Source organism: Heloderma suspectum, chromosome 6, assembly GCF_057233095.1.
Source record: "Heloderma suspectum isolate Gila_16-S chromosome 6, 16-S_ref, whole genome shotgun sequence".
Taxonomy (NCBI): Eukaryota; Metazoa; Chordata; class Lepidosauria; order Squamata; family Helodermatidae; genus Heloderma; species Heloderma suspectum.
In genome coordinates, this window is record NC_139463.1 from 106136375 (window position 1) to 106150994 (window position 14620).

Here is a 14620-nt window from a genome sequence, read left to right on the forward strand (position 1 = left end):
TTTTTCTAAAGGTAGAAGTCAGCCAATCAAAACATGATTTCAGGCAAAAACAATCCTACTTCAACTGCAATAATATTCTCCAACACAGTCCCCTGTTTCAGATGTATTCTTTTCAGATCATATACAATGAAGTTCCTGATTTGAAACACACACACAAACAAAAACAACTAAACAAAAAACAATCATACTATGGACTTGTTCAACTAGCCCATGCTAGCAAATATCTCTGAAATAACCCCTTCATCATTTATCAAGTCTTGTCATCATGAATTTCCCTTTGTAGAATATTTTCTCTTATGTTGACTAACTTTTGATGTCTTAACAATTGACCATAGAGCTGAAAACTCTGGGTTTAATCTACTCCTCCTATATTTAAACCACGTAGTCAATATATGTTTTAAGATTACTTTCTCTGGAATAGCATTTCCCACTAATTCCTACACCATCCATGGGATGGCACTTAAAGAAACTGGAACTAATTCTTGTTCCAGCAAACAGTTAGATCTGATTCATCCATTTCAATTAGGAAGCCTCAAAATATAGACTCAAAAAAGGAAAAGGAAGGCCAACTTCACTAAAAGGTGCTTACAATATATCCAATTTCATCCTAGGTGGTTTTTTTTCTTACATAAATGTCAGTAAAAGTTTATCACATTCACAGCCTGGGATTTCTCGGAAGTCAATAAAAAGAGGTAAGGCAGTAAATAAAAACAAAGATTTCACCACAGTTCCCACCCTTGCCAACCAAATAATGTTACACTTACCCACACATTAATCAGCTTAATTATACCACCTATTTGGGCCTGATCCCAAAGATAGCCTTACCACTAAATAGCTGACACTGTTTATCCCCAATAGATGCAAGACCTGCCTTTTATCTTCAATGGTAGTATTTAATATAATTATTTCAGATTTCTCTTTGTTTATTTTATATGCTGAATCTAAGCTATAACTATCCATTAAAGGGAACAGAGACCTAATGGAAGAAACTGAGTGATATGTATTTTCCACAGGCAGGGGAAATTTCCCATGTCAGCTATCTCAGACCTTTATCTGGAGATACAAAGCCAATGAAAGCGGGGCCTATGATTTCCAAAACACGTGCTCCAGCACTGACCAACTTCCCTTGATAGATGAAGCTAAAAGATTCAAGAAGGTTCCAGGGAAAGTTTGCTGATCAGCTTGGACAGCATGTCAGTGTGTTTTTCCAATCCAGTGACTGGCTCATCTCTGTGACCCTGACAATAAGCCTTGAAGAAATAGATGTGAACAAGGTGGATGATAGTGGAGACATGAAGCATGAAAATCACCCTAAGTGAAGCTGGAAAAAAAATCATGAAGAAACATGGAGTTGTCCGGACATATCTCCTTGTTTCTTCACAATGATATTACTCAGTTCGATAATTATTCATGGGTACAAGTGGCTCTGACTAACTGTATGTATGTGGGGGATTCCAGCTCTACTGTAGATATACAAAATTAAGAAATATTTGGTGGGGGGAGAGGGACTTTCCAAGAGTTAAGTGAGACAATTCCATTTTCCCGATCTGCTCCCTTTCTGTCTGTCTCTCTCTGTCTCTGGATGCCCAAATTCGGACTATTTTTTCCTTACTAATTGATCTCTGGTGTTCAGTTCAGGCCTGAATATAATAATGTAGCATTTAGGGAGGAAGATACAACCCAATAAGCCAGAACCAGAGGCCAAAATGGAGAAGACCTCCACAGCCACCATGTATTTCCCCTTGGTGCTCAGGTAGGTTGGCACAAAAGACACCCAAACACTGCAGAAGACCAGCATGCTGAAAGTGATGAGCTTGGCTTCATTAAAAGTATCAGGCAATTTCCTGGCAAGGAAAGCCACAGTGAAGCTGATGATGGCCAAAAGCCCCATGTAGCCCAGGACAATGTAGAACATGAGGGCTGAGCCTTCATTACACTGAACAATGATTGTGCCAACCTGGGAGTGCATGTCAAACTCTGGGAAGGGCGGAGAAGTTGCCAGCCACACAGCACAGATACCAGCTTGAATAAAAGAACAAAAAAGGATAACTGATGCAGCAAGTCTCTTCCCAGCCCATTTCCTCATCCTATTTCCAGGCTTTGTGGCCGTGAAGGCCAAAACTACGGTGATGGTTTTTCCTAACACACAAGCAACAGCGATGGAGAAGATGGTGCCAAACACTGTCTGCCTCAGAAGGCAGCTCACCTTCCCAGGCCAGCCAATGAACAAGAAGGAGCAGAGAAAGCAGAGCAGCAGCGAGGAGAGCAGGGTGCACGTGATGCTCCGGTTGTTGGCTTTGACGATGGGAGTGTTCCAGTGCAGACCGAAGCTCCCAATCACAATAACAGTGAGAACAGAAAGACAAAGAGCCAAGGATGCCAGAACAGCTCCCAAGGGCTCCTCATAGGACAGGTAGAATGTCTCTTTGGGAATACATTGGATCTGGTTCTTGTTTGGATATTGATGTTCTGGGCATGTCTCACACTGGTCTGCATCTGAAAGTAAGAAGCAAACTCTCTCAGTAGTTCCAGAATACAAAAATACTTTAACTGCCATTGAATCTAATCTTGCAGCAAACAAAATATATTCTGCAACTTCCTCTTTTGTTTGTTTTTTCAGCAACTGTGTAAGGAAATGCCTTCATGCCCTGGGACCCATCAGGAAAAAAAGCTGATAAGAATTACATTAGACTTGAATTTAAAACATCTGGATTATTTTCCAAGTCACTCTGGATTCTTGCACTTACCCATCTGGACGGAAATCCTCCCTTGGGGGCACTCAGGGCAATCGTAGCAACAAACTTGTTTCCCCTGCTGGACGGACATGCTCTGGCCAGGGTGGCAGCTCTCGACACAGGTGGAACTGGGCAGCATCTATGGTAAGCAGAAGGGAAGAAATGTGGGATTAAAATGAGGAAGATTCTCTCATTTCTGTAACCCTCAGCTGCATCTTTTTCTCATGAGAACATAATGAAATTTCAAGAGTTGTATCAGGTGCATATGCCAATGCACTGATGCCTCAGAAGGGCCCATCGCTGACCACACAGACCCCTAACGAAGATCGCTCTTCCTGTGTTACCACTCAGCACTTGCTCACTTGCTTGAATGGGTGAGCAGAAAAGGCACATCTCCTTCTCATCAAAACATTATAAGATATCAGGGCATGCATCACATCAATTTCAGATGGGCCCACCACTCTTCAGGGCACTGTAACAGCAATGATTCTTGCACTTATTACCAGAAATTGCTCTTTCACTCCAACTGATGCATACATTACTCCAGCTGAGACATCTGTTACTGCTGCTTTTCCTTTTGCTGTAGGATCGTCTTCCCCAACCTCGGTCCCTCTGTATGTCTTAGCCTTCAACTCCCATCATCCCTGACCAGTGGCTAGGCCAGCTGGGGTTGATGGAAGTTGTAGGCCTAAACAACTTTAAGAACCCAGGTTATGCAAGACTGGTATAAGTTGTAGTGGGGACTAAGTCCAGCTGTTCCAGCCCTTCCCACCCCTACAAAGAAGAGTTTGGGGAAGTAAATGGTAACTAAAGAGGTTTGATGCTGAGCAATAGAGGCTGGTGGCTCCAATTTCGGTGGGGCCATGAATCCATTCTGGGTTTCAGTCAAAAACAGCCAGAACTCCAAAGGAGCTATCCAAGGTACTGAACCCTATCCCCCAAATAGATTCATCACCTTGGATAGTTCCTTTAGAGTTCTTGCTGGTTGTGGCTGAAACCCAGAATGGATCACATCGGGATGTACGTAAGTCATTTAACTTTTCAAAGGGTGACATTCGCGGTGGGTGGGAGGCGCTCCGTCCCTCCCCCCAAAATTCTCCCTGGCCGGCTTCGCACTCCGTGGAGCTGCTGGCCAGGGCCGCCCGCAGCTGGACATCTGGCTGCTGGGCTGCACAGGGACGCAAATGTATACGTAAATATTTACGTAGCCTATTACGGCAAAAGACAGGGACACAAATGGCGGCCACTACGCAAATGGCGTCCCTGCGTTAGCCGTGATAAGCTATGTAATTATTTACGTAGTCTATCACAGCTATAATGAAAAAGCGAATGGTGGCTGCAGACGTGGCCACCACTTGCAAAGCAGCGCGGACGGCAGCAGGTAAGTGCTCCGTTTCGCATGCCTTTCGCAGGGTAGGGTGGCTTCGTTCTGCCACGGATTTCAGGGGGCTGAATGCCCCGGCATTCAGCCTCACCGAGATCCATGGTGGAATTCCCTGACATCCCTAGGATCACACCCCTCTAAAAGTGTTCCAGGGGCTAGAGCAATTCCCCTAAGATGGAAGGTACAACAGCTGGTATTGTTTAGGTTACAGAAAAGGTGAATGAGGGGAGACATGATAGAGGTATGCAAAATTATGCATGGTGTGGAGAATGTGGATAGGGAGACATTTTTGTCCCTCTCTCAGAATACTAGAACCCAGCATCATCCCATGAAACTGATTGGTGGGAAATTCAGGACAGATAAAAGGAAGTACTTCCTCACACAGCACATAGTTAAATTATGGAATTTGCTATCAAAACATATTGTGATGGCCACCAATTTGGATGGCTTTAGAAGGGGGTTAGATAAATCTGTGGAGGAGAAAGCTATCAATGGCTACTTGTCCTGATGGCTATGTGCTACCTCCAGTAACAAAGGCATTAAACTTATGTACATCAGTTGCTGGGATTATGGGTAGGAGGGTGCTCTAGCACTCATGTTCATTTTGTGGGTTCCCGGTCGACAGCTGGTTGCCCACTGTGTGAACAGAATGCTGGGCCCTTGGTGTGATCCAGCAGGGTTCTTCTTCTGTTCTTATGCAGGATTCAGTTTATGAAAGTTTGCTATAGAAGATAGTGGGCACTGTATTTAGTTGGTCCTTTACCACTATCCAGAATGGTAGTAGAGGGAAATGAGTGGAGAACCTACATAGCTTTGCTGTGCAATGACTCTTGTGGCCATTGCCATGTATTGCTCTCTCACTCCAGCGGGTCGATTTCTAGTAGGGATGGATGGACTCAACTCCATCTGGAGCTGTTGGCCACTTGCCAAACCACTGCTGCCACCACCCGTGCCTGCAAGATCCCTAATTTCTAGTCAGTGTTGATTTGTTAATCTGTTGCAGTCAAGCAACAACGTGTCTTGTGATGACTTAAAAAACTAATAATGTTATTTTAGCTTAAGCTATCAAGGGGAATAGTCCCATTCATCACATACATACTGTGTCTCCCTTGATTGGCACGTATTTACACACATGGGTGTAGAGAGGGAGAAATGTAAGCAGTCTGGTCAGGTGGGAATACAATGCAAAGGTACAGTTCGTGAAAATTACATGATTAGATTAGTTAGTTTGATAAGTAGATATCTCTTAGATATAATATGAAAAAGGGAAGCCAAAAACAAATCCAAATATCAACATCTTGAAACAGCATTTTAAAAGTATGAAACTTCCCAGTATAAAGATATTTCATACTTGTGTGCCTAGTACCAAAGTTAGATGTTCCTGGAGATATTGTAATATTTTGCCAGAATACATCTCATTACAATTCTAGCCAACCCTTGTGGAATACATCAACAAAAAGAAGAAGCAAATATTCTTTTCTATCTTGATGCGAAAAGGTGATGGTGACCATCCCTACCTGATTAAATTTGTGATTCCATAAAATGGCACTTGCATTGATTATGAACTCTTTCTCTGCAGGTGCCTGGGGGTCCATCCTTCCAACTTGTACTCTCTGGAAGGATTCATTGGGGAAGGTGACAAAGTTCATGAGATCGTATCCCCCTGTCAGGTCTCCATTATCATCAAAAAATATTTCTTCACCAGCACTGTTGTTAAAATGGATGTTTCTCAGAAACCAGTGAAGCTAAAAGTAAAGAGAAAAATGTCAGAAAAGAGGAGAATTGGCAGGAAATTGGTTGAAGTCAGCTCTGTGAAAAGCTGTGACATTTAGACTTTTGGTACCTATTAGCCAACGTATAACTACAAACAAAAATGAATCTACTACATCTTGTACTTTGCAAACATTGTATAATGTCTATCCCATGTGAGAAGGAAGATGCCAAGACCCATTAATATTCCTAAGATTGAGTGTTTTCATTTCCACTTCAGGAACACATGAACCTTCTTTACGCAGAGTCACAACATTTCTCTATTTAGCCCAGAACTGCCTACTCTGTCCACTGCTATATAGGATGTTGGGCAAAGATTTTTTCTTAGTTCTGCTCCTTGAGACCTTTATTCAACTTGAGCATAGAAGGGTTGAATTTGGAACCTTTATCATGAGAAGCAAATGGCTATGACTGACTTAGAGCCCCTCTCAGTAGCACCAGCGATAAGACCCATTATCTATTTGCCATGCCAGAGCACAACCCTGACACATTCAAAGCCAGAATAAAGAAATTAGCGTGTATGCATATTTTCTGCAAGTTTCCTCCACAGCCAAGAACTCATCACAGCCCACATTCAGATGGGATTACTTATTTTTCCTAAACCCCTATTTTCTTATACATTAGGAGCTGAATATCATCTGGCCAGAACTGAGGGTTATCCAAACCAGCTCCTGCAAAACTGACCATCTGTCATGAAAATAATAACAAATTGTCTCGTGGCACCTTAATTATTAAGAAATTTGTTATGGCATAAGCTTTAAGGAAATATACTCCACTTCATCAGATGCATCTGGTGGCACCTTAAACCAGGAGTGCACAACATTCAGCCCCCCAAACCTCATCCAACATCAGCTGTGGTGGCATATGCGCACACACACCCCACACTCACAAACCACTGCAACTTGAGTGTGTTCTTTCTATGGCACCACTAGTGCAGTGGGGAACCTTTTTCTACGCATAGGTAAGCAGGACTGAATAATTCTGGAGCACTTTCAAATAGTATCCCAGATACCCTGCCTCCTAATGTCTCCTGAAAAGTAAGCTGGACAAGCTTCTTTATAGCAACCCAAAAGTAAGCAGGACTGAATCACTCAGCAACATGTTCAAATAGTATCTGAAATACCAAGCCTCTGCATGTCTATGTCAAGTAGTGATGTATGAACCGCTCCCTTTCCGGTCGAGGGAGGGCCATAGAGGGGTCATCCATGCCACTTAGGACCCCTTGAAAGCCTCTAGAGCTGCTTCGCATCTGGGGCAGTTCCGGCTCCCTCTACAAGGCGATACACTAATGGCGGCTGCCATTAGCCTATCACTGGGAAAAAATACAGATGCAAATGGCGTATTGTAAGCTACTTGAGGCTGTAAAGTATTGATTCTGACCTAAATACAGCCATAAACGGATGAAATTCAGGTCAAAATCAGGGCTTTACAGCTGCAAGTGGTGGACAATATGCCATTTGCATTTGCATTTTTCCTAGCGATAGGCTAATGGCTGCTGCCATTAGCGCATTGCCTTGTATAGGGAGCAGGAGAGCTGCTCTGCATGCAATCCTCCAGAGCTGGAGGTAAGTGGTGCCGTTCCACCATAGAATCCGGAGGTCAGAGTCTTCGGAATCCAGCCTCATTTGAGTCCGTGGTGGAATTCTCTGCCATCCCTAATGTCAAGTCCCCAGCACTCCTGGCATGTTTGTAGTCAAACCAAGAAGTCAGTCTCCAAGTACATAGTCTTTCTTATGAGAATCAAATCAGTCCAACAGAGGTTCAGGTTACAGACCTGATCTAATGCTAAGATCCCTGATTAAGCAGGCACAACACTAAATAGCCTACGCAAATATCTCTTTCAGGGATGCACTACAATAGGAGAGAAAGTTGTTGCAACTCTGGTGCCGGTCTGCAGCACAGAACCGGAAAGGCTTTCTCAGTCCCACCCTCAGGCAGGCAGGGTCTTCCCCTAGACACCTCTTGTGATGGGCCATCCTTGTCGAATGCCTTACTTCCCTATGCTGCTCCTCCCTCTTGACCTTGCATCTGATCCTTGCACCTGTCGTGCCCACCTCCCACCCCTCTGTGAGCTGCTGTGTTCCCATAGGATGAGAGGTTATGACTGAGCTTTGATCCAGCTCATTAGCCTGCACCGGTGAAGACTCTTCCCTGTCTCTGTCTCCCTGAGGCTCAAGTTCTTCCCCCTTCAAACTGTGCTTCATCTGGCTCTCCTCTCCCGTGGCCTCTGCACAAAGTCTGGGCCCAGTCCTGACAGTGTACGCACAAGGAAGCATGAGCAGCATGTCTACTCACAAGGAAGCAGGACTTGCCCCTACCCAGAATTAAACAGGACAGACACCTGTACAACAAGGGTCGGAAGCAGGCGGGAGTGAATTGCTCAGCAGCTTCCTCCTGAGGTCGGGCTTTTCCCAGCAAAGCCCTAAGAAGGGCACGCTTTCTCAGTGATTAGCAGGGAATAACTCTGAACTCCCATCAGCTGCTGGTCAGAGATCTCGGGTTGGATCCACCCTCTATATCTTGCTGGTACAAGGATTCTGGTCCCCTGAGGCTCCCGTGTCTGATTTTTAGAGATCTCATCTTTTACGCAGGCACACTAGGGGTCGATGGGATGGACTCACCTCCATCCAGGTTGCACGGGAGCTCAGTGAGATACCATCCCCACTCACACGGCCTGGACCTGCTCAGCGATCCTCCCTGCGCCCCGCCCCCACCTGCTGAGCCGTGCAAGCCAAGCCACCCTTCGTCTGTGTGACAAGGACTCAGACAGTCAAGCCTTGTGCACACAAGAGCTGTATGGGCACAAGGGCTTGACTGCCAGCATCCTCAGTGTCATACATGCCCCAAACACTCTTGAAAGGGGCAGATGGCTGGAGTGGAGGGGACACTCGTGGTGCCATGGCCTTGCCTTGGCAGAGTCGGCTGCTAAAGACTTGACAGCAGGCAGGGGCAGAACAAGTCCTTGGTGCTGCACGTGCACCAATCACTCTCACTATCGCCTCCTTGCAAGGAGGACATGGCAGGAGTGGCTGGGTCTTGCACGATGCCAAGGCCTCCAGAATGACTCTGGACTCCGATCAGCTGCTGATTAGAGATCTCGGGTTGGATCCGCCCTCTATATCTTGCTGGTACAAGGATTCTGGTCTCCTGAGGTTCCTGTGTCTGATTTTTGGAGGTCTCATCTTTTACGCAGGCACACTAGGGGTCGATGGGATGGACTCACCTCCATCCAGGTTGCACGGGAGCTCAGTGAGATACCATCCCCACTCACATGGGCCGGACCTGCTCGGCGATCCTCCCTTCTCGCCCCGCCCCCACCTGCTGAGCCGTGCAAGCCAAGCCACCCTTCGTCTGTGTGACAAGGACTCAGACAGTCAAGCCTTGTGCACACAAGAGCTGTATGGGCACAAGGGCTTGACTGCCAGAGTCCTCAGTGTCATGCATGCCCCAAACACTCTTGAAAGGAGCAGATGGCTGGAGTGGTTGGGTCTTGAGTGGTGCCAAGGCCTCATCCTGCCCCAGTCAGCTGGTAAGGGCTTGACAGCCAGCGGGGGCAGGACAAGTCCTCCTTGGTGCTGCACTCGCCCCAACTACTCTTGCCATCTCCTCCATGCAAGGAGGAGATACTGAGGGTGGCTGGGGTGGGGGCACAGCAATGACAACTCCTGGCTGCTGCCAGCTGCACCCTCCAGGGCACTCAGCGACTGGATCCATTAGCATCCCAGGGCTCGTTGAGCAGGGACCAGTGGGGCAGGCATGGGGGAATCCACCAGCCTCCCAGACCCAGCTGGGCACTTGTGACATCCCTAACGCACAGCTATCCCCATTTAGCAAAGTCCCCCAAGGGGTTGCTGTGGGGAGGTAGGTGCTGAATGTCAGGAGCTCCCTGGCGGCCTTTTTCAGTAGACTCCAATAGCCAACTCAAGACACAGAAGAAAGGATTCTTTTCAAAGCTTTAATCCTTTTACAACTTAATGACTCTTTCAGATGCTAATCACCAGTGACTAAGCAATGAACAGCAGAGTAGCCTATGCTCCAGGTAGGCAGTTGGTCCCCATTTAAAGGAGAATCACTTGAAGACCCTGAAATTATGGGCTAGGGAGATATCCTCCCTCTTTCCCTTGGGTCACAGGAGGCGGCCATTGCTTGTGCACCAAACGGGTTCTACGCCTCCTTTCTGTGCCCTCCATCACTTGTCGCTCCCAGCGTCGGCGTCCAGCATCCAGCAAGCCCCCATCCCACACTCTCTCACTGCCAGGGTTACTATCTATCTCAGGAATGCTGGCAGAAGGAATCTCTGCCAGCTGCTGTGCCTGTGAGGGATGAGCTGGCTCCTCTCCAGCGGATAGCTGTTCCTCCTCAGAATCAGAACTGCTCTGGGGCTCTATGGGCTCAGTTTCCACCCTGACACTGAAGTCTGTTTCTGCCAATTCAGTTCCATGTGCCTAAATCTAGATCACGCCCCCTGAGATTTGGCTTGCTGGAAGGGGGAGGGGGGCATGGCCTGAGGAAGAAGCTGGCAGGTCAACTAAACCATTGGGGAAAAGCGGGGGAGTGTCACTGAATTAGTGAGAGACCGTGGGAGCAGCAAATAGCTGCATGCAGCCCACAAGTTTTGCAAGTAGGGATGGCAGAGGAATCTGGATGGGGGTTAGAGCTTGGTGAATTTTCACCAGCTCAGCCCCCCGGCTCTGGCTCGTGGATCCCTGAAGTGGCCTGACTGGGCATGCATTGAGTTGGGCAAGCTGAGGGTTTCCACTATTTTTTCTTTGGGCAAATAGGGATTTGCACAAAATCATCGCATGGATATTTATGGAAATCATGATTTGCACAATATCACGGGCGTAAATGTGCAATTTGTGCACAATTGCAGGTATAGATTTGCACTAATTGTACCATTTACAGCCGTGATTATGTGCAAATCATTATTTCCATAAATAGTCATGCCCTAAATTGTGCTATTTATGGACATATTTTTGCACAAACTGCCATTTCCCTAAATATTCATACCCACAATTTTGCACAGTTCGTGACTCGTGGCGGGAAGAACAAAAAAGGTGGAAAAGTTCCCGAGTCTCAGGAACTCACACCCTGCTTGGCTCACAAATGCTCACAAAGCCGGGGGCCTCATGGGGACCCATCGAGCCAAAAGCAAACGGGGTTTCTCCACGCTGGCCGTCATTAGGTGCAGCACTGCCTTAAATAGCAAGGGTGCAACCCTATCCACGTTTAGAGAGAGAGAAGTCCTGCACCCCCCAGCATTCCCCAGCCATCCGTGAGGGTTGTGGAGCTTCCCCCCATCTAAACATGCATAGGATTGCACTCTAACAAATGTATTGTGGCATAAGCTTTCATAGACGATAGTCCACATAATCAGATGCATGAATTCCTATTGAGAGATTGGGGTATCTGTGTGTGTGTGTGTGTGTGTGCTCACACACACTACACAGGGTAGGGGGGATTATAAATGACGAGATCAGGGGATAATTAAATGAAGAAAATACTGATGCCCATGCCTACTTGCTAGGGCTGATGGGAGTTGTAGGGCCACCCCTGCTCTTGTTGAATTGTCACTCGGCAGTGTCTTATTTCCAAGATATGCGCCAGAGTGTTCTGGGAGGCTGAAGTATTTCTCTCACAGTTTTTTGAATATTACAGTTCTGATTTCTCTCCATTTATTCTTTTGCATACCGACTGGACTGTGTGCCAGAAAGGCATAGCTGACAGAACATGGCATATATCACCTTGGGAGATGAGCAACTGAATAAACCCCTAATGTTGTGGGTGTGAGATTATTAGGTCCTCTAATACAACTGCTAGAGTTGATATGGGGACAGAGTGGGAATCTGGGATTCTTGCAGGGCCTGGTCTCTGTGTTTATATCCTTGTTATGTGGCTGCTTATTGCTACCCAGTAGCTGTTTTACATCAGGAGGTTGTCATGTTTCCTATAACAGGCTAATATTGCTACTATTATGAAAAAGATACTGTTGTGTGTGTCAATAATTTCATGGGCTAGGTGGTCTCCAACATTTGGTTTTATAGTGATTCCTGTTTAACTACCTAAATCGAATGAGAACATCCAAAATAATCAAGACATAGATAAAAGTTGTGCTGAAGAAAATCCTATTTCAGAGATTGTATAATTTTGTAGAGAAGACCTCTAGCTTGGTTGGCTTTCACTGGGGCTAAAATGAATTCATGGATGAGGGACTCAGGTGTGGCTGAACATTCATCCTTGTTCCAGACACAGGGGGAAAACTTCATTTTCTGTTGTAGTTGCAGAAATTAAGTCTGCTACCTTGGTTTTATCTATTCTGTTGTTGACTGATTATTATTCTGTGTATTTTTGGTTCATTACCCTATGGTATTTCATGATAATTTTTATCTGGCTCCTCCAGCTATGACTACCTGCCAATGCTGAACGTTCCAGAGGTTCAAAGTTCCTCCATCTCCTATTCCTTTCTGTCTGGTTCTTGATGAATCCATGGCATGGAGAGCATGTGCGACAGCATAGACAGCATTGTAGATATTGTAGCTCTGGCCAGTCATCCTAATTTCAAACAGAAAGCCAGGGAGGCTCCCCAGCTTCTCCTTCCCAGTGCAGTTTTCCTTGTTCCAAACATAGAGGTTATACATGGGGAAGGAACAATGAAATGCACTGAGCCAGAACTGATGGATGAAATATAAAGTAGACTGGAAAGGATTTATCATCTCAACCAAATCTTGAAATCCTGGCACCACGTTTGTATGGAGGGTGAATGACAAGGTGCCATTGAAGGATTTGGTGGTGAATTTTCTCACAGATCCTACAGCTGTGAAATCCCATTCAGCTGTTGTGATCCATACCCTCTCCACAGGGTAGTTGTAACCAATTTCTTCAGAGTATAAAATGAGTTGTAAAGCCTCCAGAGACTGACTGTCTCCATACACAAGAATCACATTGGTTTCACTCATTGAGAGAGATGATCGAATTGGTCCCAATTTCTCTTGAAATAGTTCCCTTTGTGCATGTGCTGTCACAAGTGGGATCATCAGTGTCCAGGCAATGCAAATATCATTAGGCAAGAGCCTTGGTGTCAGGCCCCGAAGAAAGGTTTCTCCACTGTGGTCATCTGAAACAAGGAGGCCAAACCAGTTCCATCCAAAATGCTCCAAAAGCTGAACAATCCCAACATACTGAGGATCTTCATTTGGAACCATCCCATAGAAAGAAGGGAACTGGGTTTTGTCCCTCAAAGCTGGATCAAAGAAGCCATAGCTGATCTAATGGGGAAATGATGGTATTTTCAAGACTGAGTAATGATGTCATTTTTCTTGATCTGAAATGACTTCATGCAAACATCTGACAAGGTTAACATTTTGATGTCATTCAATATAATCCTCTGGCTAAAACTGTGGGTTCTTTCAGTCCAATCCTACATGTTCCACTCACCTGGTATTATTGATACTAAGGATTCCAGGGAAGAAACTGGAATTGCCAAGGTTTATAGTTCTCATGCAGCACTCACAACTAGGATTCTTAGTGTTGTGGCTTTTTGCTAGGAACATAGGAAGTAGGGATGTTAGAGAATTCCACCATGGATCCCAGGGAGGCTGAATTCCTGTGAATTCGGCCCCCCAGAATCCATGGCAGAATGAAGCAACCCAACCCACCACCCCGCAAAAGCCCCATGAAACAGAGCCTACCTGGCTGTGGCTCCAGAGGCAGCGACAGCTCCAGTGGTGGCTCCAGCGGCTCCAGCTGCTGCTGGGCTGTGGCTGCCATTTGTGTCCCTGGCAAGCCATGATAGGCTACGTAAATACCTAGATAGCCTATCACGGATCAGGGCAGGGACGCAAATGGCGTAGTCGCTGCCATTTGTGTCCCTGCCCTGAGCTGAGATAGGCTATGTTGATAGGCTATATAGCCTATCACAGCAATAGGAAGGAATGCAAATGGTGGCTGTCGTAGCCGCCGCCATTTGCATCTGTGTTTTTAGCCATGATAGGCTACATATATATCTACGTAGCCTATCATGGCTAAAGACACGGACTCAAATGGCGGCGGCTACAGCGGCCACCATTTGCGTCCCTGTGCATCCCAGCAGCCAGATGTCCGGCTGCGGGAGGCCCCGGCTGGCGGCTCCATGGAGTCGCTGCGGAGCAGAGCCGGCCGGGGAGGATTCCGAGTGGAGGAACAGAGTGCCCCCCCACCGCGGATTGCTGGTGTGGAGCCAGGTAAGAGTTTCGTACATCCCTAATAGGAAGCCCCCTTCTACTGACTCAGGACCTTGGTCTATTTAGGCCAATATTGTCAATACTGACTGGCAGTGGATTTCCAGGGTTTCAGGCAGGATCCTTTCCTAGCTCTACCTAGTGCCAGTGATTGAAACACAGACCTTCTGCATGCAAAGCAGGTGTTTCTATCCCACAGCTGTGAGCCTTCCCATTCCAGCAATCCCGATAGGTACCGTTATGGCAGTGTAGTCAAAAAAGATACCAGTGGCCTCGCCAGGAACGTTTACCATTACCGATTTTGTTGTGCTAATTCTAAATACGTACCTGTGGTACCTTGTAGGTGTTCAAGATGTTAGCCATCTGGATGGAGTTCTGGGAGGTCAGCCCTCCAATGACAGCCATTAATTTCTTTCCCTTAACACATTCATAATTGGGGGGATTCCCTTGATCCGTGAAGAGAAGACTCAGAGTGGCCCAAGAGCTTCGCCTTGAATTAAAAGCATTATCATATA

At 46.3% G+C, this 14620-nt stretch overlaps 1 protein-coding gene across 1 annotated transcript; it reads right to left on the minus strand.

Moving 5' to 3' along the window:
- Nucleotides 1-1597: 1597 nt before the first annotated feature.
- LOC146342301 (vomeronasal type-2 receptor 26-like) lies at nucleotides 1598-13091 on the minus strand. The gene is made up of 4 exons (XM_084808490.1): nucleotides 12300-13091; nucleotides 5628-5864; nucleotides 2748-2874; nucleotides 1598-2496 (listed from the first exon to the last, which is right to left on the minus strand). The coding sequence occupies exons 1-4, from the start codon at nucleotides 13089-13091 to the stop codon at nucleotides 1598-1600; spliced, it is 2055 nt and encodes a 684-aa protein (XP_084664616.1).
- Nucleotides 13092-14620: the final 1529 nt, after the last annotated feature.

Coding starts and splice junctions, on each gene's coding strand:
- LOC146342301 (XM_084808490.1), bottom strand. CDS start 13,091: ATGGTTCCAAATGAAGATCCTCAGTATGTTGGGATTGTTCAGCTTTTG. Junction 5,865..12,299: donor GGAACGTTCAGCATTGGCAG/GTAGTCATAGCT, acceptor CTTTACTTTTAG/CTTCACTGGTTTCTGAGAAA. Junction 2,497..2,747: donor GAGGATTTCCGTCCAGATGG/GTAAGTGCAAGA, acceptor TCTTACTTTCAG/ATGCAGACCAGTGTGAGACA.